This window comes from Erpetoichthys calabaricus, chromosome 9 (genome assembly GCF_900747795.2).
Source record: "Erpetoichthys calabaricus chromosome 9, fErpCal1.3, whole genome shotgun sequence".
Lineage (NCBI taxonomy): Eukaryota > Metazoa > Chordata > Cladistia > Polypteriformes > Polypteridae > Erpetoichthys > Erpetoichthys calabaricus.
The window spans coordinates 70,081,533-70,095,655 of NC_041402.2; the positions used below are offsets into that span (position 1 = coordinate 70,081,533).

A 14,123-nucleotide genomic window follows, 5' to 3' on the forward strand; every position below is an offset into this window, starting at 1 on the left:
TGAAAGACCATAGGGGACTGGCAGGTGGCAACCAGTGTGAAGAATAAAAATAAAGTACAGACAAGCAGGAAAGTGCATGAATATTTGGTGGGTTAATGATCAGGGGGGCATTGATATGATGGGCCATCTAACAGCACTGTGGGTAGAGCCGTAGCACTTTGCAGATCCACCCATGATCATGTTATGGTTTTTGAAGCTTTTGTATATGCAAATCATTATTTTATATGTAGTGTGGCAGACAGCTGGGGCTCTTGCTCAGCCAGGACACATGGAAGATTGAAAGACTAGAAGAGAGGTAATACCTCCCCCGAGACACAAGAGAGCAGCCCCCCTGGTTTGCATTGGGACCACAGGATTGGATCTTGGAAACTTAATCTTTTGGGGCCATGGCCTGCAGCACTTTTGCCACGAGGAAGAGTGTCAAGGAACACCTGGAGTACATCTGGGTGAACTATAAAAGAGGCCACCTCACTCCATTCTGGGAACGGGAGTCAGGAGGTGGAGGACAGAGCTTGCAAAGGGAGAAGTAGAGACAGCAAAAGAGAAGAGAAACAGAAGTGATTTGTGCACTGTGTGCTGAGAATTGAAAGAAAGAAAATGTGTGAGCTTTTATAAGTGTGCCTCTTGTGTCTGTCTGTGTCGGGTTGGCTGGCTGGTACGCCCCCACAGGTGTCACAATAGTTTATACAATTCCTTTGATTTTGTATTTAGCCATGAATTGTTCCTAATGTATTTTAAAGCTTTCACATCACCAATTTGTATTTAGATTATTTGGTTTTTTTCCATGGCCCCAGCTGTATTTTATACTGTCTTTATGCCCATCACTGATCACTTAAGATTAGTTATTATGTTTCAGTATCACAGTTTCTGGATATTAGGGAAATGTTTTGTGTTGCATTTAGTTAGTGGGGAATTTGTGTGTGTAATAATGTCTTTGATTTTGAACAATATATTGAACATTTATTAATCTTTTTAGGTTTTTATCATTTCGATTTATTTTTTTCTCCTTGATCATTTTCGGTGCTTTCATTCCCTGGACATACAGTTAAATTGGATCTTCTGTCATCTTCTCACAACAGATGGTCCATGTATGATTTAAAAGCTCCTTGCCAATGGAAAGTTAAGGTTGGAGTTTGGAATAGAGTTAGTCAAAAGTTCATTGACAGAGATAAAAAAGATGCCATAACAGAACAACAGGGATAGACATTGAGAATAAGAGGTGTAGTGCTGAGAGGGGGGAACACTGGGAAGCTGCCCTACTTTATTTAATGGGAAAGCGAAAACTGTATAAGGAAGCCCAGGAGGTTGGCAGGTGTTCTTTTTTGTCTGCTTATTTTATTTGATGCCTTTCTCCTTTAATGTTTCACGCTTAGAAAAAACACCATTTTATGAATTGTCAAAAATTTTTCTTCTAATTCCACACTGAAGTAACTATTAATGATTCTTCTTTTTGCAATTTTGTGCATTTAGTACATACCAATAATACTGCAAAGTAGGTCATATGGTTGCACTGGCAAGTTGTTTTGTTCGTTTCCAGAATGGTGTTGCATCCAGATGAATTCCATTTGTTATCTAAATTGCAATATTGAAATAAGTTTAGTGGTCTTATAGTGCTATTATCAGGCTACACCATTGTTTCTTTTACATGGAACTTGGGTTATTTGGCAAACCAGATACAATTCATCATTCCATTTTGCTTTCAGTTACTCTCTAACAATGAAGTTTACTCTTTATGGCCAAGGCATAAGCTGTGATTAAGAAGAAGTCAAAGAAGTCATGTTCTTCACTAACGGACTATGCTGGAATACAGCTTTATGACCAAGTTTTGGGTTTAAAGCCACATACATTTACTATCTGTGTCTGTGTGGCCTGATGGAAGCTCCCTAACCACACCTACGGCATGTACTAAAGGGGGACATAAAGCACCTCCTAAAGACTAGAGAACTCAGCCTGCTAGATCAAGGACAACATAAATGACTATAGGAAGTTCAGTAGAATAAATGAAGGGTGCTGCATCTTGGGACCCTTCTGAATGTTAAAAAAAAATTGGAATGGTAGCTCATTATGCCCAGTGTTCTTTAAAAAATGAGTGCCCTTAGACAAAAGTAGGCAACCTGGGTATTGGAGGGCAGCAGTGAACGTAGGCCTCAATGCCAAGCCATTTTATTCCAGATTTACATATGAATTCTCAATTTATGACAATACTATGGGTCTGATTGCATATACTGTACTTCACGGAAGAATTAGAGTCAAACTATGATATTGTCATACACTCCAGAGATCTCTTCTCATAATCCCTCTTTGTAAATACAGAATATTCTAAAAGCCACAACAAAGATGACACCGAATCTGAGCTAGATGATCATCTGGAATGCTGGACTGAAGGACAGTTTGATTATTTTAAGCAAGTTCATGACAGTAGACTGGGATTCAACATATTTAATTATATGAGCCAAAGACTTAAGCTGTCAAATGAATGGAGTGAGTGTACTAAGTGCAGAAATTCCACTGTCCCATAACGTCTTTTTTTCTGCTTTAAACATCAACACTAAGGCTGTAATGCTGAAGTTACAGACAGAGTAAAAGGCAACAATTCACCACTGGTTATGTGACTTCCAGTTCCATGTCTGCTTAACTTTGCCCTAGGTCTTTCATTAGTTTGAAGGAGGAAACAATCTAAGCAGAAATAATAAATTAGTATTTATTAATCCTAAATTTTATATAGCAATTGTCAAAACACTATAAGATGCACAGACCAATGAAATTTCAGAGCAACACCATCAAAAAGTGCAATACAATTTAATGAGGCAAAATTTCACTTTGACTTTTATTCATGTTTCATTATGCCAGGAATACCATGTCAGATAATTCAGGCAGAGCCAAGAGTTGGATGTATACTAGTTAAATGAAGTTCTTGCCAAAAGCGCAATAAAGTAAATCTAGCTTTCATTTTAAGTGTGTCTGTTTTATTCCCTTAGTGGTTATATCATGGATATCAGAGAAACATTAGTTAAGGAAAGAATATTGCTGCCTCGTCAGTAAAGTTACATATCAACCATGGGACAGAAACTCACCTGATGTAGACCAGAACATGCAAGTGTGCTTCATTTTCATCTGAAATAGACAGAGAAATACAGTTCTGGATGAGTGGCTTTAAGGATTGAAGAATACGTGCCTATGCAAAGCAGTGAAAGCAATTCTAGGAGAAAACTTACATTATTTTGTGTCTGATGAACAAAGCTGATGTTGAAGAACACCTCCAAAGTTGAAAAAGAATTGCCAAGACTCACTCCCACAACAAACTCATTCATAACAGTGTCATTCTGTAAAAGTAAAAATTTTAGTCCATCATAAATCAGAATCGATGAATAACAGCTAACATTTTATGTAACTCTTAACACTTTGAAAGGATTAAAGTTCCATCACTTCAATGTAAACCGCTTTGACGAACTTACATTGAATGGCTTTTTGTTTTTGTACATACAGAATACAAAATTTTTCCTGTTAGATTGCATCAAGGCTTTGGGCAAATGCACCTCAACCACGTGATTCATAACACTTCCTTCACTGTCTGAGGTCTGAAATGCACAAGGTAAGACATGCAGATTAGAATTACTGTAAAGGACAAAAGAAAAGGACACAGTCTAACAGTTCCTGTTTTATTATAAACAGGAACCTTTCACACTTATTTAATATTTTCCTAAAGCGGAACAATGCCTGTGATAATTAGATTGTTGCATGGGAGACAATATTTAGCTTTTAGTCAGTGAATCAATGGTTTGAACTAAAAATGAGGGAAGTACATAATATTGTTAAAGTCATATAAATGCAGATATGTAGGTTAGACTTGAGTGTCATTTGAGGATGTCACCATAATCACGTCTGATAAACTAAACTTTGCCAGTAAAAATAGGCACTCAGACCACACTGCTGCATCTTTATTAATCAGAACTTTGGAAGGAGCACACAATGTGCTTTAACCCCTTCACCGCCCTCTGCCGGATATATCCGGCACCGCTGTTTTAATGCTAGCGCCATACTGCCGGAATTATCCGGCACATTTGCCTGTGGTTATATGAATGCCTGGCAAGTAGTATAACTGACGGTTTGGCGTGGGTATTATTACTACGTTGTATTTCGACAAGTCTGTGGTTGTTTTGGCCAGTCATGTGACGTGATTCGCATGTAACAGCTGTGAATATGGCGAAACGTAAACTGACTTCAAGTGAGGCTTTGCAGGCAATTTTGGACAGTTCTGATCATGATTGTAGCAGTTCTGAAGAAGATTTTAGTGACAGTGATGAGCAGCAACGTGCGCTGCATGATATTGTGAATGAAGACGCATCGGATGACGGCGCTGAGTGGGTGTATCCCCAGCATCTCAACTGGACTGCTGCCCGTGGTGAACTACCTTTTCTGCATTCGTTTGAGGGAACGTGTGGCTTTATTGTTGATGTAAACAATTACACTGCTGAGCAGTTTTATGAGCTGTTTGTGTCACCTGATTTGATTAGACATTTTGTTCATCAGACAAATCTGTATGCAGCACAGTTTATTGAGAAAAATCCCAATTTACCTCCACATTCCCGTGTTCGTGCTTGGTTTGACACTGATGAAAACGAAATGAAAAAATTCATTGGGATTTTGATGTTGATGGGAAATAATCAGAAAACCAGATATTGAGATGTACTGGTCTACAGATCCTATGTATGCAACACCTATTTTTGCAGCTGTCATGACACGTAACCGATTCTCTTTGCTGCTGAAATTCTTTCATTTGAATGACAACAGAAACGAGCCAGATAAGAAAGATCCAAACCGCGACCACTTGTTCAAGCTACGTCCTTTGATTGATCATTTATTTGAAGCATGTCAGTTGCCCTACATGCCAGGACCGTCAGTTGCAGTTGATGAAAGTTTATTGTCGTGGAAGGGCCGCTTACAGTTTCGACAGTATCTACCATTGAAAAGGGCACGGTTTGGTATCAAGATGTTTTGCTTAGCTGAGAATTCAGGTTACATTTATAGATTTCGTGTATACACTGGCAACTTGCACAACATTTAGTGGTCAATACTGCTTGAATAAATGTAAAAAATGTAAAAAAAATGTAAAAAAGTAAAAAAACAAAAATTGTTCAGATTTCGCCTGGCTTGGGGAATATTTAGGGAGTTGGCGGTTAAAGGGTAGAAATCCCCCAACACTGCACAAAGGTGTAAAAGTAGAAATTGTAAGTTTGAGTACTCTTACCTGATTCTATATTATTCTATGTTTTGCATGCCCGATGTAGGATTTTTCTACCACAATTCTTTGTAGATTTGCTTGGGCTCTGTTAGGGTGGTGCTGGAGTATTGGTAATCTGTCCTCTGTAAGTCTCCAAAGATGCAATTGAAGTTGGCATGTTGGCTAAGCCACTCAAGAACATTCACCTTCTTATATGAAAACCTCTTTAATGTTGCTTTGCATGCATTCATTGAGTTTGAAAATCCCTAAAGTCTCACTGTCTACCATGCTACTTGGCGGCTTATTCCAAGTGTCTGTGGTTCTCTATGTAAAGAAAAACTTCCTAATGTTTGTATAAAATTTACCCTTAACAAGTTTCCAGCTATGTCCCTGTGTTCTGATTTTAATTTAACAGTTTTGATCCACTGTACTAATTGCCTTCATACTTTTAAAAAACCTGAATCATGTTTGCTCTCAATCTTCCTTTACTTAAACTGAATCGGCTCAGCTCTTTTAATCACTCTTCTCTGGACTTTTTCCAGTGCTCATGTGTCATTTTTGTGGCTTAGAGATCAAAACTGTACTCAGTTCTCCAAATGAGGAATCACCAGGGTGTTATAAAGTTTGAGCAGAACCTCCTTGCACGTGTACTCTATACATATCAGGGGGCTACATAGCCTTCTTATTGGCTTCTGAACTCTGTCTGGAAGTTGATTGTGAAGAGTCCACTACAATGCCTAAATCCTTCTCATAAGGTGTACTTTTAATTTTCAGATTTCCCACTGTGTATTCAAACCTAATGTTTTGGTTCCTACATGTAACACTTTACATTTACTGACTCTAAATTTCATCTCCCACAAATTTGCCCAACCCTATATGCTGTCCACGTCCCTCTGTAATGATTCAACAGATTCCAGATTATCTTGTTATCATCTGCAAACTTAACCAGTTTATTACTTCTATTCCTATCCAAATCATTTATATATATTAAAAAACTGAGGAAGCAAATTTTCCTCAAGAATTTTTGTGTATTTCATTGCTTTACTTAATCTGACCAGTGTCCTTTTTCTTGTCTTGCCACACTGCTGACGACTGTGCCCAAGATGTTATTAAAGGAATCCTGGTGCTTCCTGTTTTGCTATATGGTTGTGAGACATGGATGCTATCCAGTGACCTGAGATGAAGACTGGACTCCTTCATTACTGTGTCTCTTCAGAAAGTCCTTGGGCACTGCTGGTTTGACTTTGTGTCAAGTGAGCGGTTGCTCACGAAGTCCTGAATGAGGCGCATTACCTGCATTGTGAGGGAGTATCACTTATGACACTACGGCCATGTGTTGCGATTCCCAGAAGGTGATCCTGCTCACAGGATTCTCATTGCTGGGAACCCAAACGGCTGGACCACGCCAAGGGGGCATCCATGTAACACCTGACTATAGCAGATAGACGGTCATTTCTGGGGGGGTGGGACTGAACCTCGTGTCTACCCTGAAGGATTGGCAACCACAATACTGAGCTGTTTCGTTATGTGGTGCCAGTGCATGCTCCCAAACCTGACCTGATGTGATAATGTAGTCTGTTATGTAGCAAAGTATGAGGAATCCAAGGAAAGACAAGAACTATCCAAGGAAAGACAAGAACTTCTTCAAAGCACAGTACATATTGTATCTGATTTCTTTAACACTGGGTACTTAGATGAAATCAGGAATAATAAAGATTAATCTGGGTGAGTAACCATCACAATCAGATTTTAGAATGACCTACTTGGAACAGGGTCTGTCAGCCAGGTGGTAGGTTCTGTTTCAGAAATCAGCTATGAAATTTCCCGTTTGGTCATTAATTTAATTTAACATAATTTACTAAGTGCTATGTTGTGATTCTTTAGAATTTGTTAAGAAAGCTGATTCCTGTATTTGCATTATTATACAACTAACTGAACACATTAAATGGTATTATGTCAGAAGTTCCAAATTATTTTTGGATTAGTCTATTATGTTTTGTTTAGTTCTTTTCTAAATAATTAATTTGCAGTAGTAACAAGAACATACCTTGGGTTGAATTTTCTTGTACAATTTACTACTTTTAGGTGACACAGGTCAGAAAAAATCATTATTGTCCATTTATGCTGGAATGTTTAGAACTTAATTTGAGAAAACACAGAGTACACATCAAACACATCGGTAAGCAGTGTGGTGTAGTGGTTGAGGCTTTGACTGTCAGACCCTGAGGTTGTGGGTTCAAATCCCACTACTGCCACAAGTGTAATCACACATATCTCAAATGTAAGTTGCATTGGCTAAAGTTGTCTGGCAAATAAGTAAATGTGTCATCATTCTACTGTTAAGGTACTATTTCTGAAGCTTGTTTTGTGTTTCAACTGCAATGATTTGTAAGCTGATCAAAACTATTATTAATCTCATACCTTAGTTTGTACTTTCTCTGACTACTGTTATAGGATTGGTCACGTGTGCAGAGTACAGTGAAATTCTTGCTAATTCACATGCTACATGTTGCCACTCTTTGCTGTCATGATTCTTAAATTAACTTTATAAAACAAAACCAAAAAATGTAAACATTTCTCTTTCAGACATAAAATGATCAGCCAGTGTACATCTATTTGTTCTCAATTATTTAGCATGTGTCATTATTACATATACATTATTATGCTTATCACTCTTGATTGCCAAGAAGATGTTTCTTACATTGTGTAAATTTGCATACAAGTGGTAATCGTCAGGTTTTTTCATTTGTTTGATATTTATAACCAGATTATTATTACTGGTACTAAAGTCATCTGTTAGATGTACATTCTCCAAAATACGTTCCAAGTTTTCAATCATTCTGAAAGAAAAGTATAAGAAAAATGTAAAGAATAGTCTTACAGCTCAAGCAAAAGCATTTAACCTTCCATTTCCTGTCATGGAGAGCAAGTAGGGTGCAACAAACATGAAACTCTAGATGAGGTGCAAGATAAGGTACACTCATAGACAAACATTAAAATATAATTTTATAAAGTATATAATGGATGTGTACCCCTGGTACTAGATGCTATGGGTCAGGATTGCATGGATATGTAACTAACAGACCTGTTAAAATAAAGCTTATTTAATTCAGCCCGTCCAGCCATTCTACAGTACATGACAGCGATTCTTGGACAGCAACTCTTCTTTTCCAAACCATTTCAGACATCAGACATAAATGTTTATTTCCTATTCAATGTTTCATTTGATCTTTTTATCCATTTTCTAGAAGTCAGTGCATTATTTATTTATTTATTACTAGGGGGCCTTGTCCCCTGCTCACTTCACTCGTCAACAGCACCCCCCGAAGCCATTGTGAAAAGGGGGGCTGAACGCACCCCAAGGAGATGCGGTTGCTCCTCTGAAACCCCTCTTAAACGGTGATACAATGGGAAACAAATAGGTTTTTTTTACCTCCTCTTTGCTCGATCAGCTGCTGATTTGCCTCTGCTGCTGTGGTGCATGATCTGCATCTCGTGCGGCACTTCAAACGTTTATAAGCCTGTACAGCAGCTGTCCTTTTGTCTCACTGCCTTGTCTCTCTTCTCCTCCAGACATCCTCAAACACTATTCGATTTCTTTTCGCTGTTCCGTTATTTCACGGAGTAATATTTTCCGTTTCTTTCCACTAATGCGATCTTTTCTCTTATTTTTTGAGACTTTCGAATTTTCCTACTTCCACTATCCCTAACCTGCACTGCATGTGTATCACGCCAACATTTTGAATTCTTTATGCCATTCTACTTTGTCATCTACTCTTTGTCTTTTTCCAACTCCGGGTGTGATTAAATCTCTTGGCACAAAGTGTAGTCTCGCGGGATGTGAAAGTGTACTGTATTTCTGAGAAGGTCACATCTCGTCTCTCTGAACAAGTCTCGTCTCGTCCCAAGTTTTTTTGTTATAATAAAGAGATTTAGTAATAGGTTATTTATTTGTAAGAATCTGAGAGGAAGATTGGAGGTATCAAAATGAAACAAATAATATTGAATAACAATGTAGGTTTCAAAAAAGAAAATAGATTAGTGCCTGTCATAAATCAGAATTACATCAATTTATCTATCAATTACTTATCATAATACTCATTGGCCAGTTACCTTATTCTTGTAACATATTTACTGTATACTTATGTATTATGTGTAACTTTGTGGGAAGCTGATGCATTACTTTGAAATAATATTTAAATACAGTAGACTAATTGAGCTAATCAACTAATTACTTTTTTCAAAATACAGTCAATATATATTGCTTTTTTGAAAATACAATCAATATACTGTATACCCAAAAAAATAACAAGTTAACGTAGCACATAGGCTTTGTAAGTGATTCAATCCTTTGATTAAAAAAAAGTTTAATTAAAAGTTTATCTAGGTTGCAGCCATGAGCAACTGTAACACACACTTCATCCAGAAGAAATGTAAAACGTTGGAGTAGAAAATATTACAGGAAACCTACTTTTAAAATGTTTAAAAGTTTTTCTTTGAAAAGTGAAAATGCTATATTTGCTTATTAGAAGTGAATTTCTTAAAATTATGTAGCTACTTACTTATTGCTGGAGGTTTGGGTGACATCACTGATAATTAAATCTACTTGGTTGATATAGCAACAGAGATCAGAATCTTCTGTACTTCCAGAATCAACTGTGTCTTTATTTATAGTGCTATAATCCTTTTCCGTGCAGTTCATATCTATAGATAAAAAGGAATAAAGAAAAATCAGGTGCTCCAGAAATAAGGAGGCCCTAAGTCAAAGTTCATTTTAGATGTCGTAATTTCATCCTGATGATTCTTCCCTTTGCAAACATTTTCAGAGGTTCTCATTTTTTAGTGGCTCTTCTCCATCTGTTTGTAGTCACACAATGCAGCTAGTGAATCCAATTAATGTTGGTAACTTTTTCTACTGTACAGTTTAAAATTTTACTCACTGTTTTTTTCTCTCGTGTGATCACCTGTAATGACAAAATGGATGAATAATAATGAATGGATGTTTATGGTCATTAAGCTTAAACAGCACAGTATACAAAACACAGTAATGATACTGTGGGAATCTGCAAGTCATAGCGATCCCTACTAAGTGTCTTTTTTTCTTTTAAAACCTTAGTTTAAACAATTAGCTGACATGGTGGCTATTATAAACTATAAACCAGAAAATAAAAAATCTGATGAGTCCAGCACATGACGTTCCCCTTAACTTAAACTGTGATTTTATCAATAAAATATATTGCAAGAAAGTTTTCTATTATCTGAAATAAAACTGAAGAGGTTCATAGGTTGTTGGAAATATTTATATTCTTATTTCCCCATTGTACAGCATCTGGGACACACAAGTGTGAAAAAAGATACAAAATCAGTTCTGTAGAGCAAAATCTACTGGAATGAAGTTATTCAGTGTCAAGAAGCTTCTAGCATTTTACTGTGCTAATAACTGCCCAGTGTCATTCAGTTCTTTGATGAGTGTTCATAGACACACATTCTGAAAAAGAAGACAGTCATCAATCTAAAAGTAGTCAGATCATTTCAGCAATGCATAAAATTAATAAATCCCTTCAAGTCACATTTTTGATCCTGTCAAAATATTTTCTCTATGTGTGTGATATAGACAACAAATTCCAATACAACTCGGAGTCCTGCCATGTGCAAAAGTTCGCTGATGACACTGCTATCATGGGCTGCATCAGGAATGGGCTGGAGGAGGAGTATAGGGACCTAAACAATGACTTTGTTAAATGGTGCGACTCAAACCACCTACACCTGAACACCAGCAAAACCAAAGAGCTGGTGGTGGATTTTAGGAGGCCCAGACCCCTCATAGACCCAGTGATCATCAAAGGTGACTGTGTGCAGATGGTGCAGACCTATAAATATCTGGGAGTGCAGCTGGATGATAAATTAGACTGGACTGCCAATACTGATGCGCTGTGCAAGAAAGGACAGAGCCGGTTATACTACCTTAGAAGGCTGGCGTCCTTCAACATCTGCAATAAGATGCTGCAGATGTTCTATCAGACAGTTGTGGCGAGCGCCCTCTTCTACGCGGTGGTGTGCTGGGGAGGCAGCATTAAGAGGAAAGACGCCTCATGTCTGGACAAACTGGTGAGGAAGGCAAGCTCTATTGTTGGCATGGAGCTGGACAGTTTAACATCTGTGGCAGAGCGAAGGGCACTCAGCAGGCTCCTATCAATTATGGAGAATCCACTGCATCCACTTAATAGTATCATCTCCAGACAGAAGAGCAGCTTCAGCGACAGACTGCTGTCACTGTCCTGCTCCACTGACAGATTGAGGAGATCGTTTCTCCCCCCAAACTATGCGACTCTTTAATTCCACCCGGGGGGGTAAACGTTAACATTCAACATTATACATAGTTATTGTCTGTTTTTCACCTGCATTATTATCTTTCTTTAATTTAATATTATTTATTGTATCAGTATGCTGCTGCTGAAGAATATGAATTTCCCATTGGGATTAATAAAGTATCTATCTATCTATCTATCTATCTATCTATCTATCTATCTATCTATCTATCTATCTATCTATCTATCTATCTATCTATCTATCTATCTATCTATCTATCTATCTATCTATCTATCTATCTATCTATCTATCTATCTCTATATGCAGGAAATGTGAAAGTATGGGTAGATTGTGTGACTTTGGTGTTTTCAGTTTGTGTATTGCCTGTGAGAATATCAGCAGCCCTTCCATAGCCTATAATGTTTCGCTAGGTATATAGTTGTGTTTAATAAGGCTTTTTAAAGCATATTAAAACAGGGCAGCGTGACAGCATCAGGGTTTGGGATTCAACTCCTATTAAGGTTTCTGCCTGTTTGGATTTTGCACATTTACTGTACTCTAAGTGTCGGAGTGGACTTTCTCTGCATACTACAGCTAGTTCACTAAGGACCTTAAATTATCCCAGAACCCTGTAGGAAGTTATAACATTTGGATTGACTGCTGGGATAGACTCTTTAGATGATTCTGCCACAGAAACAGCCGATCTGTGGATAAAGATTGGATACCTGTTGAAACATCAGCATGTATACATTATATTTTATTGGTAATGCTGCCAGATAAAATGTTTTTCCTACGTAGCACATTGTTGGTGATCGTTTCCTGTGATGGCAATGTGGGTTTTTTTTCTGTTTTTAACATTCTACTGTCCTCTGTCATCTCCCTTATATCTTTGTTGTGAAATAGTAAGAAAGAGTGTTTAACTGAATGATTTCCTTACACCTTTTTATGCTGATAATGGAATCAGCTTAGTACCTGCAAGTAACAATTTCACTGTGACCCTATAAACTTGTAAACATAAGGCACCTTTTTTCCCAAGCTTAGTACTGCATTGGCCTTCTTGAAGTGCTTGAGCACTAGTAGGTGAGCAAGCTTACTTTCTGCAAGAATGAGATCTCTCTTATCTTTTCTTCTTGATTCAATCAGAGCAGCATAGAGGTCAGGATCATTTCACAAAGACTCATCATTTCAAAGACATGCATCAGTTGTTGTTATGGTAGCTGAAAAGGGACCCTCTGCTTGAAATGTCCAATGATACACATGCACGTTTTCAAAACTTTACTGGCTGATTGCACTGCCAGACCTTTTTTCACAGTGCGTCATGAAGCCATTGTTTTAATAATAATAAATGATAATAATTCTTTACATATATACAGTGTTTTGCTTACTACTCAAGCACTGTACATGGTGAGTGGCTGCTTCAGGCACCACTAATATGCAGTATCCAGTGTGGATGCTAGAGGCGCTGTTGCCCCGTGAAACCCACCAGATAGACGTCCAGGACACACGTTTAAAAGCACCAAGAATAATTTCTTTAATATTCTTAAATAAAGTGCACAAAGCACAGCACACTCCACAATTCCCAAATCAATAATCAATAATACAATAAACAATCCTCCACTCTCCAGATCTCTTTGCTGGGTCTTGACCAGTCCTTTAAATAGTCCATGACCCGGAAGTGTTCCTTCTCTGGGTCAACTGCCACATCCTCATTCCTTAAGTAGCCCGGAAGTACTGTGGGCTTCCGTCCTTGTGCCTCCGAAGTACTTTCGGGTCGTAATAACAGTAGGAGTCCCTAGGTTCCTTGTGAGCTCCCACTGGCGGCGCCCACGGAAACGGACTCCATGTCCCATGATGCCCTGAGGGAATCCGGGGAACCATTTCCGTCCAGGGGAGCTGCCATCTAGCGTCCCGGGGGAGGCAATGTTCTAAAAAGCCTGCTCTTCCTCCTTCTTTCTGTTCAGGGACATCCCGGCCACACTGAAATGCCGGATTTCCATCACACCACCTGGATGATTTGACGGCAGACAACTTTGCTCCCATAGGCTCACCACACATTAGGTGGTGGTTCATCTTTTATGAACACAGACTTTGGTTTTACATCTCATCCGAAGGATGGGTCCATTTTTACGGCACAGTGTCCCCATCACTGTCCTGGAGCATTTTGATTTACACACAGGCTGTTGGCCTCAACAGCACCTCATCCAGCAACAACCCCAGCTTTATCTGACTGATCTCCCATTTAAGTACTGGCCAGGCCCATGTGGATCACCTGTTCTGAAGTACAGGTGATATGGCTACTCTAACAACCCTAATTCCTTTTTAATATTACATGAATTATCTGTGCTTTTAGATAGGATGTGGATCCTGACATAGTTGTGTGTTTTGTTACTGCACCAATTGTAGCAATTTTCAATATGAAAAGTTCAACTCAAAATATATGTTTGTGGGATGTGCTGTCTCTGCCCGTAGTCTTCTGTAGCATGAGATGTTGTTGTGTCTGTAGTGGAACCCATACCTTCATCTTACTAGAGTGTGGGTGACCAGCTGGCCCAGGACTTCTGTGTATGCAGAAACTGATTACCATCAGACTTTA

At 38.4% G+C, this 14,123-nt stretch overlaps 1 protein-coding gene across 1 annotated transcript in view; it reads right to left on the minus strand.

The window, feature by feature from the left end:
- LOC114657550 (adhesion G protein-coupled receptor G3-like) overlaps positions 1-13,380 on the minus strand; it is a 35,021-nt gene extending 21,641 nt beyond the window's left edge. The window contains exons 1-7 of the mRNA XM_051932210.1: positions 13,263-13,380; positions 9,784-9,925; positions 7,923-8,061; positions 3,456-3,578; positions 3,216-3,323; positions 3,075-3,114; positions 1,478-1,572 (exon numbers count right to left, since the gene is read on the minus strand). Coding sequence (XP_051788170.1) covers positions 1,478-1,572; positions 3,075-3,114; positions 3,216-3,323; positions 3,456-3,578; positions 7,923-8,061; positions 9,784-9,925; positions 13,263-13,380 — 765 coding nt within the window. The remainder of the gene's footprint in view (positions 1-1,477; positions 1,573-3,074; positions 3,115-3,215; positions 3,324-3,455; positions 3,579-7,922; positions 8,062-9,783; positions 9,926-13,262) is intronic.
- Positions 13,381-14,123: the final 743 nt, after the last annotated feature.